This window comes from Aphidius gifuensis, linkage group LG1 (assembly GCF_014905175.1).
Source record: "Aphidius gifuensis isolate YNYX2018 linkage group LG1, ASM1490517v1, whole genome shotgun sequence".
Lineage (NCBI taxonomy): Eukaryota > Metazoa > Arthropoda > Insecta > Hymenoptera > Braconidae > Aphidius > Aphidius gifuensis.
In genome coordinates, this window is record NC_057788.1 from 29,975,050 (window position 1) to 29,991,991 (window position 16,942).

Below are 16,942 nucleotides of genomic sequence, written 5' to 3' on the forward strand. Positions count from 1 at the left end.
TTGTATTGTTAAAAAAAAAAAAAAAAAAATCAACAATATAACTTTCATCATAATCGAGGTGGTTATTCACATCAACAAGTATATTAATTTGAAAATTCACCAAGCGTCCAGTCAAGTTGTCACTTTGTTTATATATTCACAAATAATAACAACTTCAATTAATATCAACAATCAATTAATTCAATAACGCAAATAAATTTGGAGTAATTTGGAGTCAACAATACAAACATCCAAATAAATAAACAAGTGAATAATAATTTAACAAATGTGTGTGTAAATATTTATGTGATTTGTTTGTTTACTATTAATTTAAAAATTATGCAAAAAAGTGGTAAGTCAATAACTTTTATTATTTATAAAATAGAGTATTATTTTATTTTTCATATATTTTTCATTTTGGAGTAACAAATAAAATAATGAATTTTCCATTTGTCGACCATTTTGAAAGCGCCAAATTTTCGCGTCAATACTGCGCGAGCGCGCATTATTTTTCTCTCAACTTGGGTCAATACAAGCACTAACCTATTAATTTTTTTTTTTTTCAATTTATATTTATCTATTTTATACAATAGATATTTATTTGTAAATAAATAATTAACTGGTAAATTAATTTAACCACATTGAAATATAAAATTAACAAAAAAAAAAGAAAATTAAGTTTAATAAAATTGTGACATAATTAGTGGATGAATAATTTTCAAGTCATTGTTATTTAATTGTTATTGTTATTAATATTATTATGAACAGTATATTTTATTTATTTATTAGTTAATGTAAAAAATAAATTAATCAAATTTTTTATTTACATTAAATTACTCGTTTTTGGTTGTCGATTTGAGTACAAGTTTTTATGATTTATTTATTTTTTATTTTAAACTTTTATTTATATTTATTTTTTCTGATGACATTGAGCCAGATAAATCTCACGTGTTCTCATGAATTAATGCATGAACTAGTGACTCATTAAATTGCAATACAGGCAAGTCACAAACATTTTAAAAAATAAATTAAATGAATCAACAAAAATAAATAGAAATATATTTCAAAAAAATTCATCATAAATCAACATTTTTTTATTATTATTTTAAATAGAAAAAAATAATAATTATTACAATTATTTAAACAATATTATTCTTTGTTAAATTATATCTAAATTTTTTTTAAATAAATTAAATTCAATTGTTTATTAATTTTTTCAAACAAACAAACAAAATAAATCATGTGTTTTTTTTCGAAAATTTTTGTGAATTTCTTTAATTTATTATTTCGTTATTAGCTATTAATTGTTATAAATAAAATAGCTTGTAATTAAAATGTTTTAATATATTTATAAATATGTATTTAATTAAAATATTTATATATTTTTCATAAAACCATGTACACTTTGTTCAAGTCAACTTGCCGCAATAACGAACCAGCATGTTTTTTATATAAAAATTTATCCTTTTTTGTATAAAAAAAAAAAAAAGAAATAAGCCCTCATTGAATTCCTCGAATATAAATTAAAAAAATTTACTCACATCTTCTTTAACATTCATACAAACTCATGTAATTATTTTTTTATCTTTTCATTTTTAAATTAATCATTTATTTTAAAAACAATTCTCTTTTTTTTTCTTCAACTTAAATATCATAAATTAATTTATAAACCAAAAAGTTGAATGATCATTTGAGAATTTGCTTGTATATGTTGCATGAAAATATATGATGTAAATTATTTTACTATCTCTTGATTTTTTTAAATGTATTTTATTGCAACATTTTATTAATGTAGTGGTACAAAAGACACTTGACGATGCCATCATAAAATTGGCTTTAGTTGAATTTCTGTATTCTGCATGTTAACTTCGTTTTGCAAGTGTCTATTATTTTTATTTTCTACTTTTTATACACTATTTACATTAAAAATCGTTCTTATCTTTATCTAAAAATATTTATTATCTAAACAACACAAAAAAATTGATAATAAATTAGTTTCTTCATTTTTTTTTTTTGCAAATTTTAATTGACAACAATTTTTATCAAGTTGTTGACCTAGTTATCAACATCATGTATTATTTAAAAATTATAAATAATTAAAATTTTTAATTGAAATTAAATATCTATTTTTGTTTATTAATAATTTTTCCATTTTTTATTTCACTTTGAAAGTCGAATGATAAAATAGAAGAGTGATATTTCATACTATCAAATTTCGACTATCATGCGGTATAACTGGTCTTAGTAATTATTTTTTCATTTTAAATTAATGCTATTTATTTTTTTTTTGTTAGTGTAGTGAAGATATTTGTACTTTTCATTGTGTGATATTTATTTTTTTAAATATTTGTTTACCTGGAAATTTTAGAAACTTGTATTATATTTTTCTAAAAAATTTAAAAAACATGATTAAATATTTTTAAAAAATTAAGATTTTTTTTAAATTTATATTTACAAGCATAACTGAAGATTTAAATGGATACCAACGGTGTGACATTCATATCACAAAATCCACGTAAGAAATGATAAAAAAAAAAATTAATAAAAACTCATTGAATATTAAATACTTGACACAAATATTATTATCAATTGATAGACAATAAATAAATGATAAAAATTAAAATTGCAATATGATAAGATACTTTTAACATCCTTTAAAATTTACATCAGCTAAAATTTTAAAGAGCCATTACTTTGATTAACTCATTCCTTAATTAACAACTTTTTTCGAAACCCAAATTTCTAATTAAACAATTCGAAAAAGAATGTGAATATAGGTTAATTTAAAAAATTAATTTACCAACAAATTAATTTTTTAAATGAATAATAAATATGTGTCATTGAAAATAGACTATACTATTTTTAAAACTACTATTTTTTTTTTTTTTTTTTCTAACTGTTTAAAACGATGATAAAAAAAAATTTATTATAAAATTTATAGCATAATTATTATTCTTATTTCTAATTTTGTTTTTTCTTATTTTTTATATATTTTTTATCAACCCCGGATGCTGACAATATAATTACAAATTAATTATATCAAATGGATAATTTCAACCCAACTGGATTCAACAATGAAAATAAAAAATTCTCACTGATGTAATAATTCAAACATCACGGTCATCATTTTATAACAACACAGCGGTAAGTACTGATAACAAAAAAAAAAAAAAAAAAAAATTCTACATTTTTTTTTACTTTTAAATATTTATTTTTCCTTGAGTGAGTCAGTTTTAATCGTGACTTCAGTCAGGCCTAACGTGAAAATTTAAAATGAATCAAATAAAAAAATCCGACTTTTATAATTATTAAAAATATATATTAATTGTTTAAATTTAAATTGAGTAAATCTAGCATTGAGTGAATTTGTTGACGCCCACATGTGCTTGTAATTTAAGAGTGTACTTGATGATCCTCCAACAATACAACCAAGTACAAGTTAAATTAAATATACGCATGAAAAATCATATTTTTTTATAATTATAACAAGAGGGGTTGTGCAATTTCTATCATTCAAATTAATAAAACAATCGAGTGTAATTAAAGTCTATTCAAGTGTGTTTAACTGCTCATATATTTTTTTGTAAATTAATTAAATCAATTGTGATTTTCGTGCAAGTGTTGGTCGATTTTTGAATTAAATTATGGCTGATTTTCCAATACCACGAACACGTCGTTTGGCATCTTCATTACGAACACTTTCTTCAACTTTAAATGACCGTATTCAAAATGATAATAAACAGGTATTATTATCAATTTATCAATTTATAATAAATATTTATTTTATTTAAAAAAAAAAAAACAAGTTTATGGGATTATGGGATTAAATATAAGTTATACTTTTATTTGATGAATTTATTTATGTTTTTTCCTTATCGGATTTGTCATTATTTGTTAGGATAATTAGCGAGGAATTTACAAATATGGTTACAGTGAAAGTTTATTAAAAATTGCAGTAACTTTTAGCGTTTAAAATTTGTTTTATTTTTTAAAAATTATTTTATTCTTGGGAATAAAGTGGTCACGCGATCGACTCATTCATCAGTAAATAAGGCAACGTTAAAAATGAGATAAAAATATATAAAAAAAAAAAAAAAATCCAACTGATAAGACTAGAGTTTATTTTGGTTGTGATAAAATCAAGTGTTTGATTTGAAAAAAAAAAATTTATATTCTTTAAATTTTTTTATTCAACACAAAGATAAATTTTCAAATATAAAAAATTTTTAATTTAAAAAATGAATTATTAATATTTAAAATACAAAAATTTACATTTTTTTTAACAAATATTAATAGAAAATAATTTTAAAATAATTTATAAGTGATTTTATGTGTATATGGTTTGATGACCTGAGTAATTTTTATCTAGCGGAAGTACAATTTACTTGTCAATACAAAAGCAGTTGTTAAACAATTTGTATTCAGAATGAAATTTTTTTTTTACTGTATAGGAAGTAACGTAAAGTGTCAATGCGTCCTTAATTGGTCTTCGTAACCAATACAATATGACAGTGATACTTAAATCAGCATACTGTTATATATTTATTAAAACAAACCTGCATTGTTTTGACATTTCAAAAATAAAAAAAAATTAACATTAAAATTTCATTCCATTATAATCAATATAAAAAAAATGTTGATTATAATTTACAATTACAAATAATTAATAATTAATTTAACAATTATTAATTTATAAAAATTAATTACTTCTTAAGAAAAAATCTCTATGATTTCTCTCTCGAAAAAAATTTGTTTTTCCCAATTAAAATATTTACAACAAACAAATAAATATACAATTTTAAACAATTAATTTTTATTAATTAACAATAATTAAAACAACATTTAAAAATTCAATTTTTAACAATCAATTAATTTTTAATTAATTAATTAAAAATATATTAAAACAATGCAAAATTTTTTGCTCTAATTTTCTTTGTTTTGTTTTAATTTCTTTGTTTATATTTATAAATTTTTAATGAAAATTTTTTGCCATAAAGTGCTGCCACCAATGTTAATATTTTAGACTGAAATGTTGTGTGTATATATGTGTAATTCCTCTGAGGATAAAATTCTTCCCCACTGCCATTATTTTAACATCTGCGTCAGGCGTGGTCGTCATCGTCGTCGTCGTTGAAGCTCTCCAGCACACTTTAACCGAGTGTGGCGTCGAGTTGAAACAAGACCGGTCTAGTCCTTTTACAATATTTCAGTGTATCATTCTGCTTACAATTTTTTTATATTATTTTTTTTTCATTTTACCTCGAAACCCAGTGTGGAAGGTTTAATTTTCTCTCTACCTCTTGCCCCTCTCATCGACAAGTTTTATTATTTTTCCTGGAATTTTGTGTTACAATAAACGTTTACAAATATTTTATTAATAATAACGTGAGATTTTTTTTGTTTATTTTATTCAACAACAATGTAAAAAGTGCAACGAAATTATTGTGTGCTTGTTTGGCCGGTTCAAATGTGATCGAAAATAAGTGTAAAAAAAAAAAAAATTTCCTTTTTTAATAATAAAGCTAATAAAATTAATATTTATTTTTTGACAAAGCTATTAATTATATTTAACAATTTATTTGTTAAATTTTTTTTTCATGATTATTCAGTTTTTTAATTTGTCAATGTTAATTATTTCAAGGTGATTTGTCATGATAAAAAATTTATAAATAAAATTCGAATAATAGATTACACAATTGTTTATTTTATTATTATTTCAATTCAGTGAATTTTTTTATTTTTTAAACTATTAAACAAAGCGATTATTATTATTTTTGATTTTTTTTTTTTTTTTTTTTTTGTGGGTGGCGTTGTCAAGACGATGGTCCGTAAAGTGGGGGAAAAAACACACAAACTTTTGTCGATTTTTTTCTCCCCTTTTTGTTGTTTTATCTTATTTAATTTATGATATATATTTTTAAAAATTTATTTCAACAAATATAAGATGATTTTTTTCCCTTTTAATAAGAATTAATGATTGTTAGATTTTTGGAATTATTTTTTTAATGATTAAATTGTATTTACACTGTCTAATTGACGTTTCGAGTTTCGATTGTTGATGTCATTAATCAACAATAAATAATTTAGTAAATTAAAAAATAATAATTTTCAATGAAAGACATTTACTTGGGTATAATTTAGAATATATTTTTTTGATGATTCAGAGGGTTATTGACACTTCAGACAATCTATTTATCGAAACCTGATCAAAATTAACTTCAAGTAAAATCGAATCCTGGACCTTTGCCAAGACAACGTTGCCAAAAAAAAATTTAAAAAAAAAAACAAAATAATAATTTAGGTACCAAAAATAAAAAGTCAACAATATTAATTATTATTTTTATTTCAACAGAATAAAATTTATTTAAAAATTAAATAGACAATTAAGTAAATAAAAAAACAAAAATACAAAAATATTAAAAATGTCAACGGAAAATCATAATGGTAGTGCACCCCATGCAAATGGAAATTTAAAAACATCAACAATTGGAAGTAATAGTAGTATAACATCAATAAATTCAACAACATCATCAAGAACATTACCAAATAATTCATCATTTTTATATAGCAGTAATTCAACACTTAATCGTGATAAACCACGTCAAGTACCACCACCAACATTACCAAAATATACATCAAGTTTTAATGCTGGTAATACAACAAATGGTAGTAATGGTATTACAAATGATAAAATTAATCGTGATCGTGAAATTGGTGGTTCATATAGATTAGCTAGTCTTGATAGACTTGCATTGAGACAAAGAATTCTTGATGGTGAAAAAGCATCATCAAATGGTGATGCAACAAATTCGGTAAGAAATATTATTAAAAAATAAATAATAATATTTTTTATATACTTGAAACAACATCTATTTTATAAATTAAATATAAAATAATTTTATCATTAAAAAAAAACAATGCAAAAGTTGGTTTTATGTTTTACTAATTACAAAAATACACTTGAGTATTTTAATTTGATTTTTTTTTTCTATTTTAGAGTGTAATGAGCACCTCTGTACTACAGTAAATACACATGTCACCCTCTTATTTATTTCAAGGATTTTTTAAAAGATGATAGAGTAAAAAAAAAAATAGAATTTGGGGGGGATATGTTAGGGTGAGATTGAGCAACACCCTTGTGATATTGCTAGGGTCAAATTTTCATTTCGATTCTCGTTCTTTAAATCAACAAAAAGACCTTGAATTTATTTCGAAAAAAATATAACCCAATATTTATTGAGCTAGGTTTTTTAATAAAACAATTGTTTATTTATATTTTAGTTAATCGATAACGACAGGAAACACTAACACAAAAAATTAAAAATACCAGAATATATATACAGTTGACATATTTATTATTTCACGCATGTCTCTCCCCAAAAGAATTTTTTATTTATATAAAATAAAAAATAGTAATTATTTTTTTTTATGATATTTCTTAAAATAGCATTCATAAAACTTGCGTGGGTTTTAAAAAGAGTGTACCATAATTTCAGAGGGTATAAAAACCAGACAACCACAAAGACTCCCTTTCATGAAAAAAAAAAAAATTTAAAAATACGAAAAACGTCATCATAATAAAACCTGAAAGAAAAATAATAAAAATAATTACATAGTAGACACGTGGTGCTATTTTATCTTCTAAATTTTTTCCTTAAAATTATTTAATTTTTGGCTTTAAACTAGATGCAAAAAATTTCAAAGATATTTTTATTTTGCAACAACCCCTTTTTATCTTGACTGAGTCACATGTGATATATAGATATTTCGATAGAAATAAAGGGGATGCGTTGCACGTTGAGGGTGATTTAAACATCCCCTATTTCTTCCTTCATTTTATTTTATTTTTTTTATTGTTCAACTATTAGAATAGTTAATACGAATTGGGTTACAGAATTTTGTGTATATATTCACATACTTGGTGCAGAGAAATATATTTTTATTTTTTATTTTTTCGTTGAAAATAGAGGGCGCTTTTTGCCCCAGGGAAATCGAAATATCGAGCGAATGAATGTTGCCTTGATTAGTCATTGATCTAATGATGAAATTTTAATATATTTTTTTATCTCAAATACTTTCTCTTATTTATTCTATCTTTTAATAATCAATTAAAGCTATTATGCTATAATTTATTACAATGTTTTTATAGCCTTTAATCAATAAAATTAAATCCAACAATTCATGGAATCTAATAATTAAATTAAAATTGATTAATAATTTTATTTAATCGAATTTTCAATAACTAAAACTAGGCTACATGAATAATTAAGTAATTTAAAAACTCAGCATGCTGATGAGAGTGATTGATTATTAAAATTGGTCATTCAAATTCTGCTGAGTAAGTTTTTTTTTTTTAATTAACAAAAAGAAAAAGTTTAAGCTTAAATATTTAGCTGATATAAAGAGTCCAGGAAAATTGATAAAAATTTATTACTCAAAAGAATAATTATGAAATATTTAAGTGAATAAAATTCATTGACAAGAGGCAACTTCCTTTTTCTTGTGTTGATGATCCATTGGATTGGTAACTGAGCTCTTAAAGTCACTTAATAATTTAACCAGTATCATATTGATTTCAAGTCTCATATCACCACCACTTGGTGAAAGTATTTTTGTATTATAATATAACAAAAAAAATCAACAACAACCTGGTTCTTTTGTTCACTTGTGTCTTTGAGAATTAAATTACCAAACTCACTTCATCATCATCAACAACATGGTATTTCATATTTTTTTTTGTTTTTTGTTTTTTAGGTCATGCGGGCTTAACTGCAGACAATTTAATTATTGATTTTTGAATGTCTGAACTAGTGCCAATATCCATTGTTACCTTGAATAAATAATTGTCTTTTTTTTTAACTCTAAAAATTGTTGATTTTATAGTTAATTAGAATCCAATTTTAGATGTGATTCTGTGATTAATTAATTGACCTTATTTGAGTTGAAAAAGCAAATGAAAATAATTTTTTTTTAATACCTTTAAAGTGTTAATATTAATGATGAATATAAAAAGTAACTGAGGGTTCATCGACTTGGCTAAAGTAATCGATATAAAAAAATAAAAAAATAAATCAATTGAATCATTTTTTATTATGACGATTAAAAGTGGTAGACAATGTTCAAAGGCTTCACACATTTTCCCTCTGTCAGATAAATTATTTAGCGAACGAATTGTCATTGATACAAACTAATAATCTAATAACAAGATTGAATTAAAATTTATAGGATCAAATATTTTTATAGAAATAAAACAATAATGTTGAATGATGTGTTTACCAATCGTGTCAATGTCCCGTTTCTATAAACATGTGGGTGTGAGTAAGAAATATATAATAAAAAAAAACTAATAATAAAAGAAACAACCAACATCAGCAAAAAAAAAAATGAAAAGTTTCTTTGTCCTAGAGGATGGGTCTCGTCTCGGTTTCTAAAACCACCGACCGGTTTGCGGTTGTTATTATTATCATCATTGCTTCTCAGCTAATTTTATAGACTAAAATTAAATATATATATTTTTTTAAGCATCTTGTATCATAAATTATTTCTAAAGTAATTAATTTGTTTTTTTTTTAGATGCAAACAAAGCGTGAGCTTTTTTTTAAAACAGAAAATGGTGGATTAACAACAACATCACCATCAGTACCACCACCACAACCACCAACAACTGGTGTTACAATACAAAATTCAAGTGCACCAACAACAGCACCACCAGCAGCACCAGCTAAACCACGTTTACCTCCAACATCTGTTACATTAAATTCAACCGATTCATCTGAAGATAGTAATAAAAGAGAAACAGCTAAAAATGAAAATAATAAAGATTTAAATATGCAAATTTATCCACGTCCAACACCACCAACAAAACCAAAAGAACTTGATGGATATGTTGGTTTTGCAAATTTGCCAAATCAAGTTTACAGAAAAGCTGTTAAAAAAGGATTTGATTTTACACTTATGGTCGTAGGTTTGTAGAATTTTTTATTACTTCTTTTCATATGTTTAACATGTGAAAAATATAATATTTAACAGTGGTTCTCAGAGATAATTAAATTAATATTTTTAATTTGTAAATTGATTAATTTTTGATGATTAAATTGAGCTGTTAAATTTTTGATTAATATGGAATTTAATAATCAACATGAGGTCACAAATTGGGGGAAAATTTATTTTTAGCAAATATCTGAAAATAGAACAATTCAAGTGCTTGCTCTTGTTGCCACATGGTATTTTCAAGGCTTTGAACTTTCATCATACGAAATATATTCACCCAATAATTACTTAAAATTCCTATTAAAAAAAAAAAAAAAAATTAAACTATTATTATAAGCCTTGTTTGTGTTAAATTTTTGATATTTATTTTATATAATTTTAGGAGAATCTGGCTTGGGTAAATCAACATTGATAAATTCAATGTTTCTTGCTGATATATACAGTGCTGAATATCCTGGTCCAAGTTTACGTGTTAAGAAAACAGTTGCTGTTGAAACGACAAAAGTATTATTGAAAGAAAATGGTGTTAATTTAACATTAACAATTGTTGATACACCTGGTTTTGGTGATGCTGTTGACAACAGTAATTGGTAATGAAATAAAAAAATTTAAAATATACACTATAATCATTATTAATAATTAATTTTTAATTATTTTAATTTACAGTTGGGTACCAATTATTGAATACATAGAATCAAAATATGAAGAATTTTTAAATGCAGAATCACGTGTTATTAGACGACAAATACCAGACAGTCGTGTACATTGTTGTCTTTACTTTGTCTCACCAACTGGACATGGTCTTAAACCACTTGATGTTGAATTTATGCAACGACTTCATGACAAAGTTAATATTATACCAGTCATTGCTAAAGCTGATACAATGACACCCGACGAGTGTGCACACTTTAAAAAACAAGTAAGAAAAAAATTATAAAATAAATAAAACTGAGATATCTTTTTTTCTATTTAATCATTAAAATTATTTTCAAGCTTTCTATTTAACTGGAAAATAAATAAAAAAAAAAATGTATTTGTTCTAGATTTTAAATGAAATTGCACAGCATAAAATCAAGATATACGAATTCCCAGAAGCTGAAGAAGAAGAAGAAAGTAAAATACACAAAGTATTGAGAGACAGAGTACCATTTGCTGTTGTTGGAGCAAATACTGTCGTTGAATTGGATGGTAAAAAAGTTAGAGGAAGAAAATATCCATGGGGTGTTGCTGAAGGTATATTAAATAATAAAAAATTATTTTACAAAAAACGTTGTGTATTATTAAAAATTAATTATATTTACATGTTTTATTTTACAGTTGAAAATTTAGAACACTGTGATTTTATTGCACTTAGAAATATGGTAATAAGAACACATCTTCAAGACTTAAAAGAAGTTACAAATAATGTTCATTATGAAAATTTCCGATGTCGTACACTCGCTGGTCTTGGTGTTGATGGTAAACCAACAAGAGTTTCAAACAAGTGAGTCATTGTTTTTATTTATTTTACAACTATTCATCATGAATTTTTTTTTTTTTTTTTTGTTCACTCATCACTAAATCCATTAACACTTCCTGCTTTTTAACTGATACAATTGTTTGTTTAAATGATTGAAAAAAAATCATCAAATACAGACTGATGATCAATAGAAAAAGAGGAAATAATTTCGATTTCGAAAACGCAAGCAATCTGATGATGCCAATTTTTGAAAAAAAAAATAAACATATTTTTTGAAAGAGGCCAAGACAAGCTTGTGCATGCAAACTTATATATTTATTATTAAAAACTAATTAAATATACAAAACAGCAGTTGATTAATTTTTTTATAATTAAAAATATTGAATCAAGTTGAAAAACAAATTAATGATTAATTTGTCAGTTTAATTCCCTTAAAATTTAATATAATTTAAATATTTTTTATTGGTTAGTTTGTGCCCACCAGGAGTGATGAACAGTTTCATGACAGTTTGGTAAGTTCATTGAAAAAAAAAATAGAATGACAGCTGCTAATATCGTAATTACTGTTTTGTGTGCACAAGTCTTATCAATTATTATCTCTCCCTAATTGAAAGAAAAAAAAAATAAAGAGTGCTCATTTACAAGTCATAATAGGAGTTTGTTAATTTATATTTTTTTAATTATTATTTTAGTTAGAATTGGCTTAATGAGCATTCATTTAATTACTATTAATTATTACCAATCACACATCTCATCTTCTGTCATCTTTCAGCCTTTTTTTTTTTCAGTATAAATATAAGAGTAGTTTAATATTTGTTTTTTTTAAATGCAGTTATGCAATAGTTATTAAAAAATTAAATATTTAATTTCGTTTCAAGGAATCCACTTGCTCAACTTGAGGAAGAAAAACGTGAACATGATAATAAAATGAAAAAAATGGAAACTGAAATGGAGCAAGTATTTGAAATGAAAGTTCGTGAAAAGAAACAAAAACTCAAAGATTCTGAAGCAGATGTAAGTATTATTTTATTTTTAATTGAACAAATTTATATTAATTATTGATTAATTATATTTTAAAAATAATTTATCTAGTTGCAAAGAAGACATGAACAAATGCGTCGTTCACTTGAACAACAATTACGTGAACTTGAAGAAAAAAGACGAGCATTTGAGTCAGAAAAAAGTGTTTGGGAAACACAAACTGGTCATAGTATTGATGAATTACGTAGGCGTAGTTTGGAAGCAATTTCAAAAGAGTGAGTAATACTTATTAAAAAAAGAAAAAAAAATTATTAATCAACCATTATATCATGTCTTGACTATTGAATCATCATTCCACAATTTTTTTTTCACCTTCACTGTCAAGCTCCAAGTCTAAAGAAAAAAAAAATCAACTATCATTGATAATATACTTTTTTTTTTTTATACAAATTTCATTTATCATTTTAATATTTAACTAACAATAATAATAATATTTTTTTAAATATAATTTTCCTCTCAATGCATGCAGCAATTTATTTAAATTTCGTAAAAAACAAATGATATGGGAAATACGGAGTTAAATAAATTTAAAAAAAATAATAAACAATAATTATGTGGTAATAATTTATCTGGGATTATTATTTAGTTAATTTATATTATTTAAATTCACTATAGTTTTATTGTTATTTTTTTTTCTAATTATTTTTGGCATTGTTTGTTTATGCTTTGAGTTTATTTGTTTTATAATTAATCCAAGCTCTTAATAATTTATCACAAGTAGTTTGTCTTGATCACGCTTGTCTATTATTATTTATTTATATTTATATATATATAATTTTTTTTTTGGCTTATGTATGATTGTTGTGTATACGAAAACGCGGTGTCCATTGATTTAGGGCGGGATCGGTGTCGTCCGAGGGATCCGGAGGTGGAGGGGGTACATTGAAAGGATCCCGAGGATTAGGAAGTCTTCTTCGTCGTCATGCCAGTTTCAAATCACCACAAGAGAATCCCCCACCGATTCAACTTGTCATACAACATCCCCAGCATAATAATTAAACACACAATTTTCATTTTTTTTAAAAAAAACTCATTAAAATAACATTAAAAAAATAAAATTAAAATTAAAAATAAACAAGTAATAACAGTGAAAACAAAGATTTAGAATAAAATGTACTTAGATCTGAAATAATAATAATAACAATTGTTTTAAAAAATATAAATAAATAATTAACCAACAAAAAGAAAAAAAAAGAAGAAAAAATTTCTAAAATCATATTTTTGGGTAAAGATTTTTTTAATAACAAATACAAAAAAAGTAAATGAAAAAATTAATGAAAATACTTAATCAAAATATTAATATAAATTATAAAATAAAATTATTCCTTTTTTTTTTTTTTTTTGTTGCTTATTAAAAAATAAATAAATAATGTTAAAATTGCATTAAATTAACAACGTACTTATTGTAAACTCTGCACAAACTGTTTACAAATTCAAAAGTTTATTTTTTTTGGTTTTTCTTTTTAAAGTTCATAGAAATTTGTATGAGTTACTTAATAGAGTTATTAAACTTTTGAAAAAAAAAAAAAAAATTACAAGTAAACAGCTTGACAGAGGATAAATAAAATAAAAAAATAAAATGATAATAACAAATTACTCAAATTATTGTCAAATATTCGTTGGACATTTTTTTGTTGCAAATAAACGTAATGCTTTCTTACAAATATTCACTAACAATATTTCATTTCATTAAAAAAAAAAATCATTAAATGTAAAAATTTTATTGATATTTAAATTGTTTGTGTTATTTTTTATTGTAATTTCTTTTTTTTAATTTTTATTTTCTTTAATATCATCATCATCAGCAAAATCATTAAAAACAAAATCATTTATTAAATTTAACTTTGTAGTTTACTGGTTAGAATTTTGCTTGATAATTGAATAAATTTTTTATATATTATTTTAATTTTTCTATTAAACTGTCTTTGGAGACTTATCAATAGTTACGCATGAAAATTTTTGATGAAGTACAATAATTATACTCTCAAATAAAAAACAATAAATTAATGATTCAATTTAATTGATCTAGAGACATGTTAATTTAGTTTTTTATTTTATTTTTTTTTTTTGTTTCGTAAATATATATTTAAAATTTATCCTTTCAGAACCGTCGATGGCAAGGACAAGAAGAGCAAGAAGAAGGGACTATTTTAAAAATATCATCCAGCCAAAAAACAAACAAAAAAAAAGGTTTTTTATGATTTAAATAAATGTCGAGCTAATGTAGTGTGTATTTTCAATATCGGCTCAAAAATTTTAACAATAAATTGATATTTTTTTGGCTGTTTATTGAGATGCAAACATCAATAATTACACTTGCATTATTATCGAACAAATAACAAACAAATTAAGATAAATAACAATTATTATCATCTGAGTATAAAATAGAATGTTGATTAATTCCTGATGACTTTTTTTTGTACATGGCGAATTATATTTAAGATAATAATCATCGATAGTAATTACTTGGATAATAAATTCATCACAAAAAAAACAAAAAATGATTTATCAATTTTCCTCAATTTAATTTTAAAATAAACCGTCGAAACTTTTTTTTTGAATCATTGAGATTGCTTCCAGTGTCATTTAAATGACTATTTTTTTATTTATATTAATTGTATAAATTTAGACAGATATTTAATAACAGTAAGATAATTTTTATATTTTTTCATTTTGTGTTTTTTTTTTTCGTTTCATTAAGTTGACTTACTAATTAACAGTCAAAATTGAATAAAAATATAAAAATAAACTGCCATTATCATATTTTGAAATTTGTTATATTAGAAAATGAATTTAAAAAAAAATAAAATCATATCGCACAATTTAAAAAATTTATATTTAGAAAAGGAAATTTAAAAAAAATCGTGCCAAATTTGTATCAGCACATTTTTATTATTAATAATAAAAATATAAAAAATAAATATGTGTAAATCATCGTGCCATTTATTTCATGAATGTAATATTTTTTTTTTTAATTTATTTTTTAATAATTGTATTGGAATTAAATAATCGATCATTCAACTTGTGTAATAATCATTTACAAATCAATCAACATTATTACAAAATAAAAAATAATCATTTATCATTTATTTTTCATGACTGGACTTTGATATATATTTATTTATTAAATAAATTAAACAATTAACAAATTGTATCATTTAAATTAAGTGGAAAAAATTAATACAAAGAAATGCAAAAGAAAAATATAAATTTAAATATCAAAACAGATTTTAATTTTTTGTCACATTCCTTTTTATATTTTCTTTATGATGAAGGTCATTTGTAATAAACAAAAAAATTTATTTATAAAAAAACACTGATAAATAAAAGTAAATACCAATTGAAAATATGTCGACATAAATATATACGCTCATGTCATTAATGATAATTGTAGATGAAAGTGGCACAAGCATAACTATTTAATTTTTTTTCATTTTAAAAAATATATTCATTCAAAATTATTTTTACTACGATGGTATTAGAAATGATAAATTTACTGTTTTTTTTTCTAACGTCTCAAAGAAATAAATATTCGTCCATATTTACGTTTAATTGTAAATGTTTTTACATAATTAATTAAAACAATAAATTTCTGTGTATATTTAAAAATAATTCAAAAAAGTTTTAATACAACAATTGTTTAATCAAAATGATGAAATATTATTTAAAAGAAAATAGTGTGAAGAAATCACATGGCATTTAGTGACTAATAATTGATGAAATATAAAAAATAGATAGATAAAAAAAAAAACGATATAAAGTAAAATTAAATGAAAAGAATGAAAAAATATTTTGCCGTGACAGATGAAAGCAACGACAAGTGACGTTTAATAATATTTAGTTGTAATAATTATAAAATTCTTCGATAATAGTATAAAAAAAAGAAAACAATTTAAATGTGTATTCAATTAAATTATCTATAAAAAGTGAAAATAAAAAATATTAGTATTATTTTATTTATTATATATTAAAAAAAAAAAAATTTATTATTATTATTGTTTATGGTTATTGGTATTTTTTAGAACACGACAAGAATTTGGAATTTCAAGTGGTCATTTAAAAAACTTGACCCAGCCAAGAAGCTGATGATGACCCACATTTCTCCTTCAACTTAATTCTTCTTCTTTTCAAATAAAATATAATAAAAAATAAAAAAATAAAAAAACAGTATTATTTATTGTTAAATAAACAATTGAATATTTGATTTATTATTATTTTTCAAATATTAAATACATTCATTATTACTAATTAAAAAAAAAAAAATAATTAAAAAAATTTTTGTTTTTTTTTTAATAACAAAAAAACAGTATTAATAATTATTAATAAATAAAATTATTATTATTAATATTATTATAATAATAATTGTTTATTTAAATTGAAAAGAAAAAAATTTCTTAGTAATAAATAAATTATTAATATGACAATAATTAAATTAAAGAAAAACAATGAAATAAAAAAAAAATAATTTAAAAA

General features: G+C 22.5%; 1 protein-coding gene across 7 annotated transcripts; it reads left to right on the forward strand.

Moving 5' to 3' along the window:
• Positions 1 to 84: 84 nt before the first annotated feature.
• Positions 85 to 15,974, forward strand: LOC122860321 (septin-7). Of its 7 annotated transcripts, none has more exons than XM_044164082.1 (10): positions 85 to 331; positions 3,122 to 3,123; positions 9,553 to 9,943; positions 10,352 to 10,559; positions 10,636 to 10,888; positions 11,013 to 11,202; positions 11,287 to 11,452; positions 12,307 to 12,442; positions 12,521 to 12,684; positions 13,306 to 13,572. In XM_044164082.1, the coding sequence occupies exons 1-10, from the start codon at positions 319 to 321 to the stop codon at positions 13,466 to 13,468; spliced, it is 1,686 nt and encodes a 561-aa protein (XP_044020017.1). In that variant the 5' UTR covers positions 85 to 318; the 3' UTR covers positions 13,469 to 13,572. The 7 variants fall into 7 exon arrangements, with proteins under 7 accessions (XP_044020017.1, XP_044020016.1, XP_044020015.1 ...); XM_044164081.1 differs by lacking the exon at positions 85 to 331 and adding an exon at positions 2,410 to 2,494; XM_044164077.1 differs by lacking the exons at positions 85 to 331; positions 3,122 to 3,123 and adding exons at positions 5,064 to 5,620; positions 6,332 to 6,791 and having other exon boundaries at positions 13,306 to 13,574.
• Positions 15,975 to 16,942: the final 968 nt, after the last annotated feature.

Coding starts and splice junctions, on each gene's coding strand:
- LOC122860321 (XM_044164077.1), top strand. CDS start 6,402: ATGTCAACGGAAAATCATAATGGTAGTGCACCCCATGCAAATGGAAAT. Junction 6,792..9,552: donor ATGGTGATGCAACAAATTCG/GTAAGAAATATT, acceptor TTTTTTTTTTAG/ATGCAAACAAAGCGTGAGCT. Junction 10,560..10,635: donor GCTGTTGACAACAGTAATTG/GTAATGAAATAA, acceptor TTTAATTTACAG/TTGGGTACCAATTATTGAAT.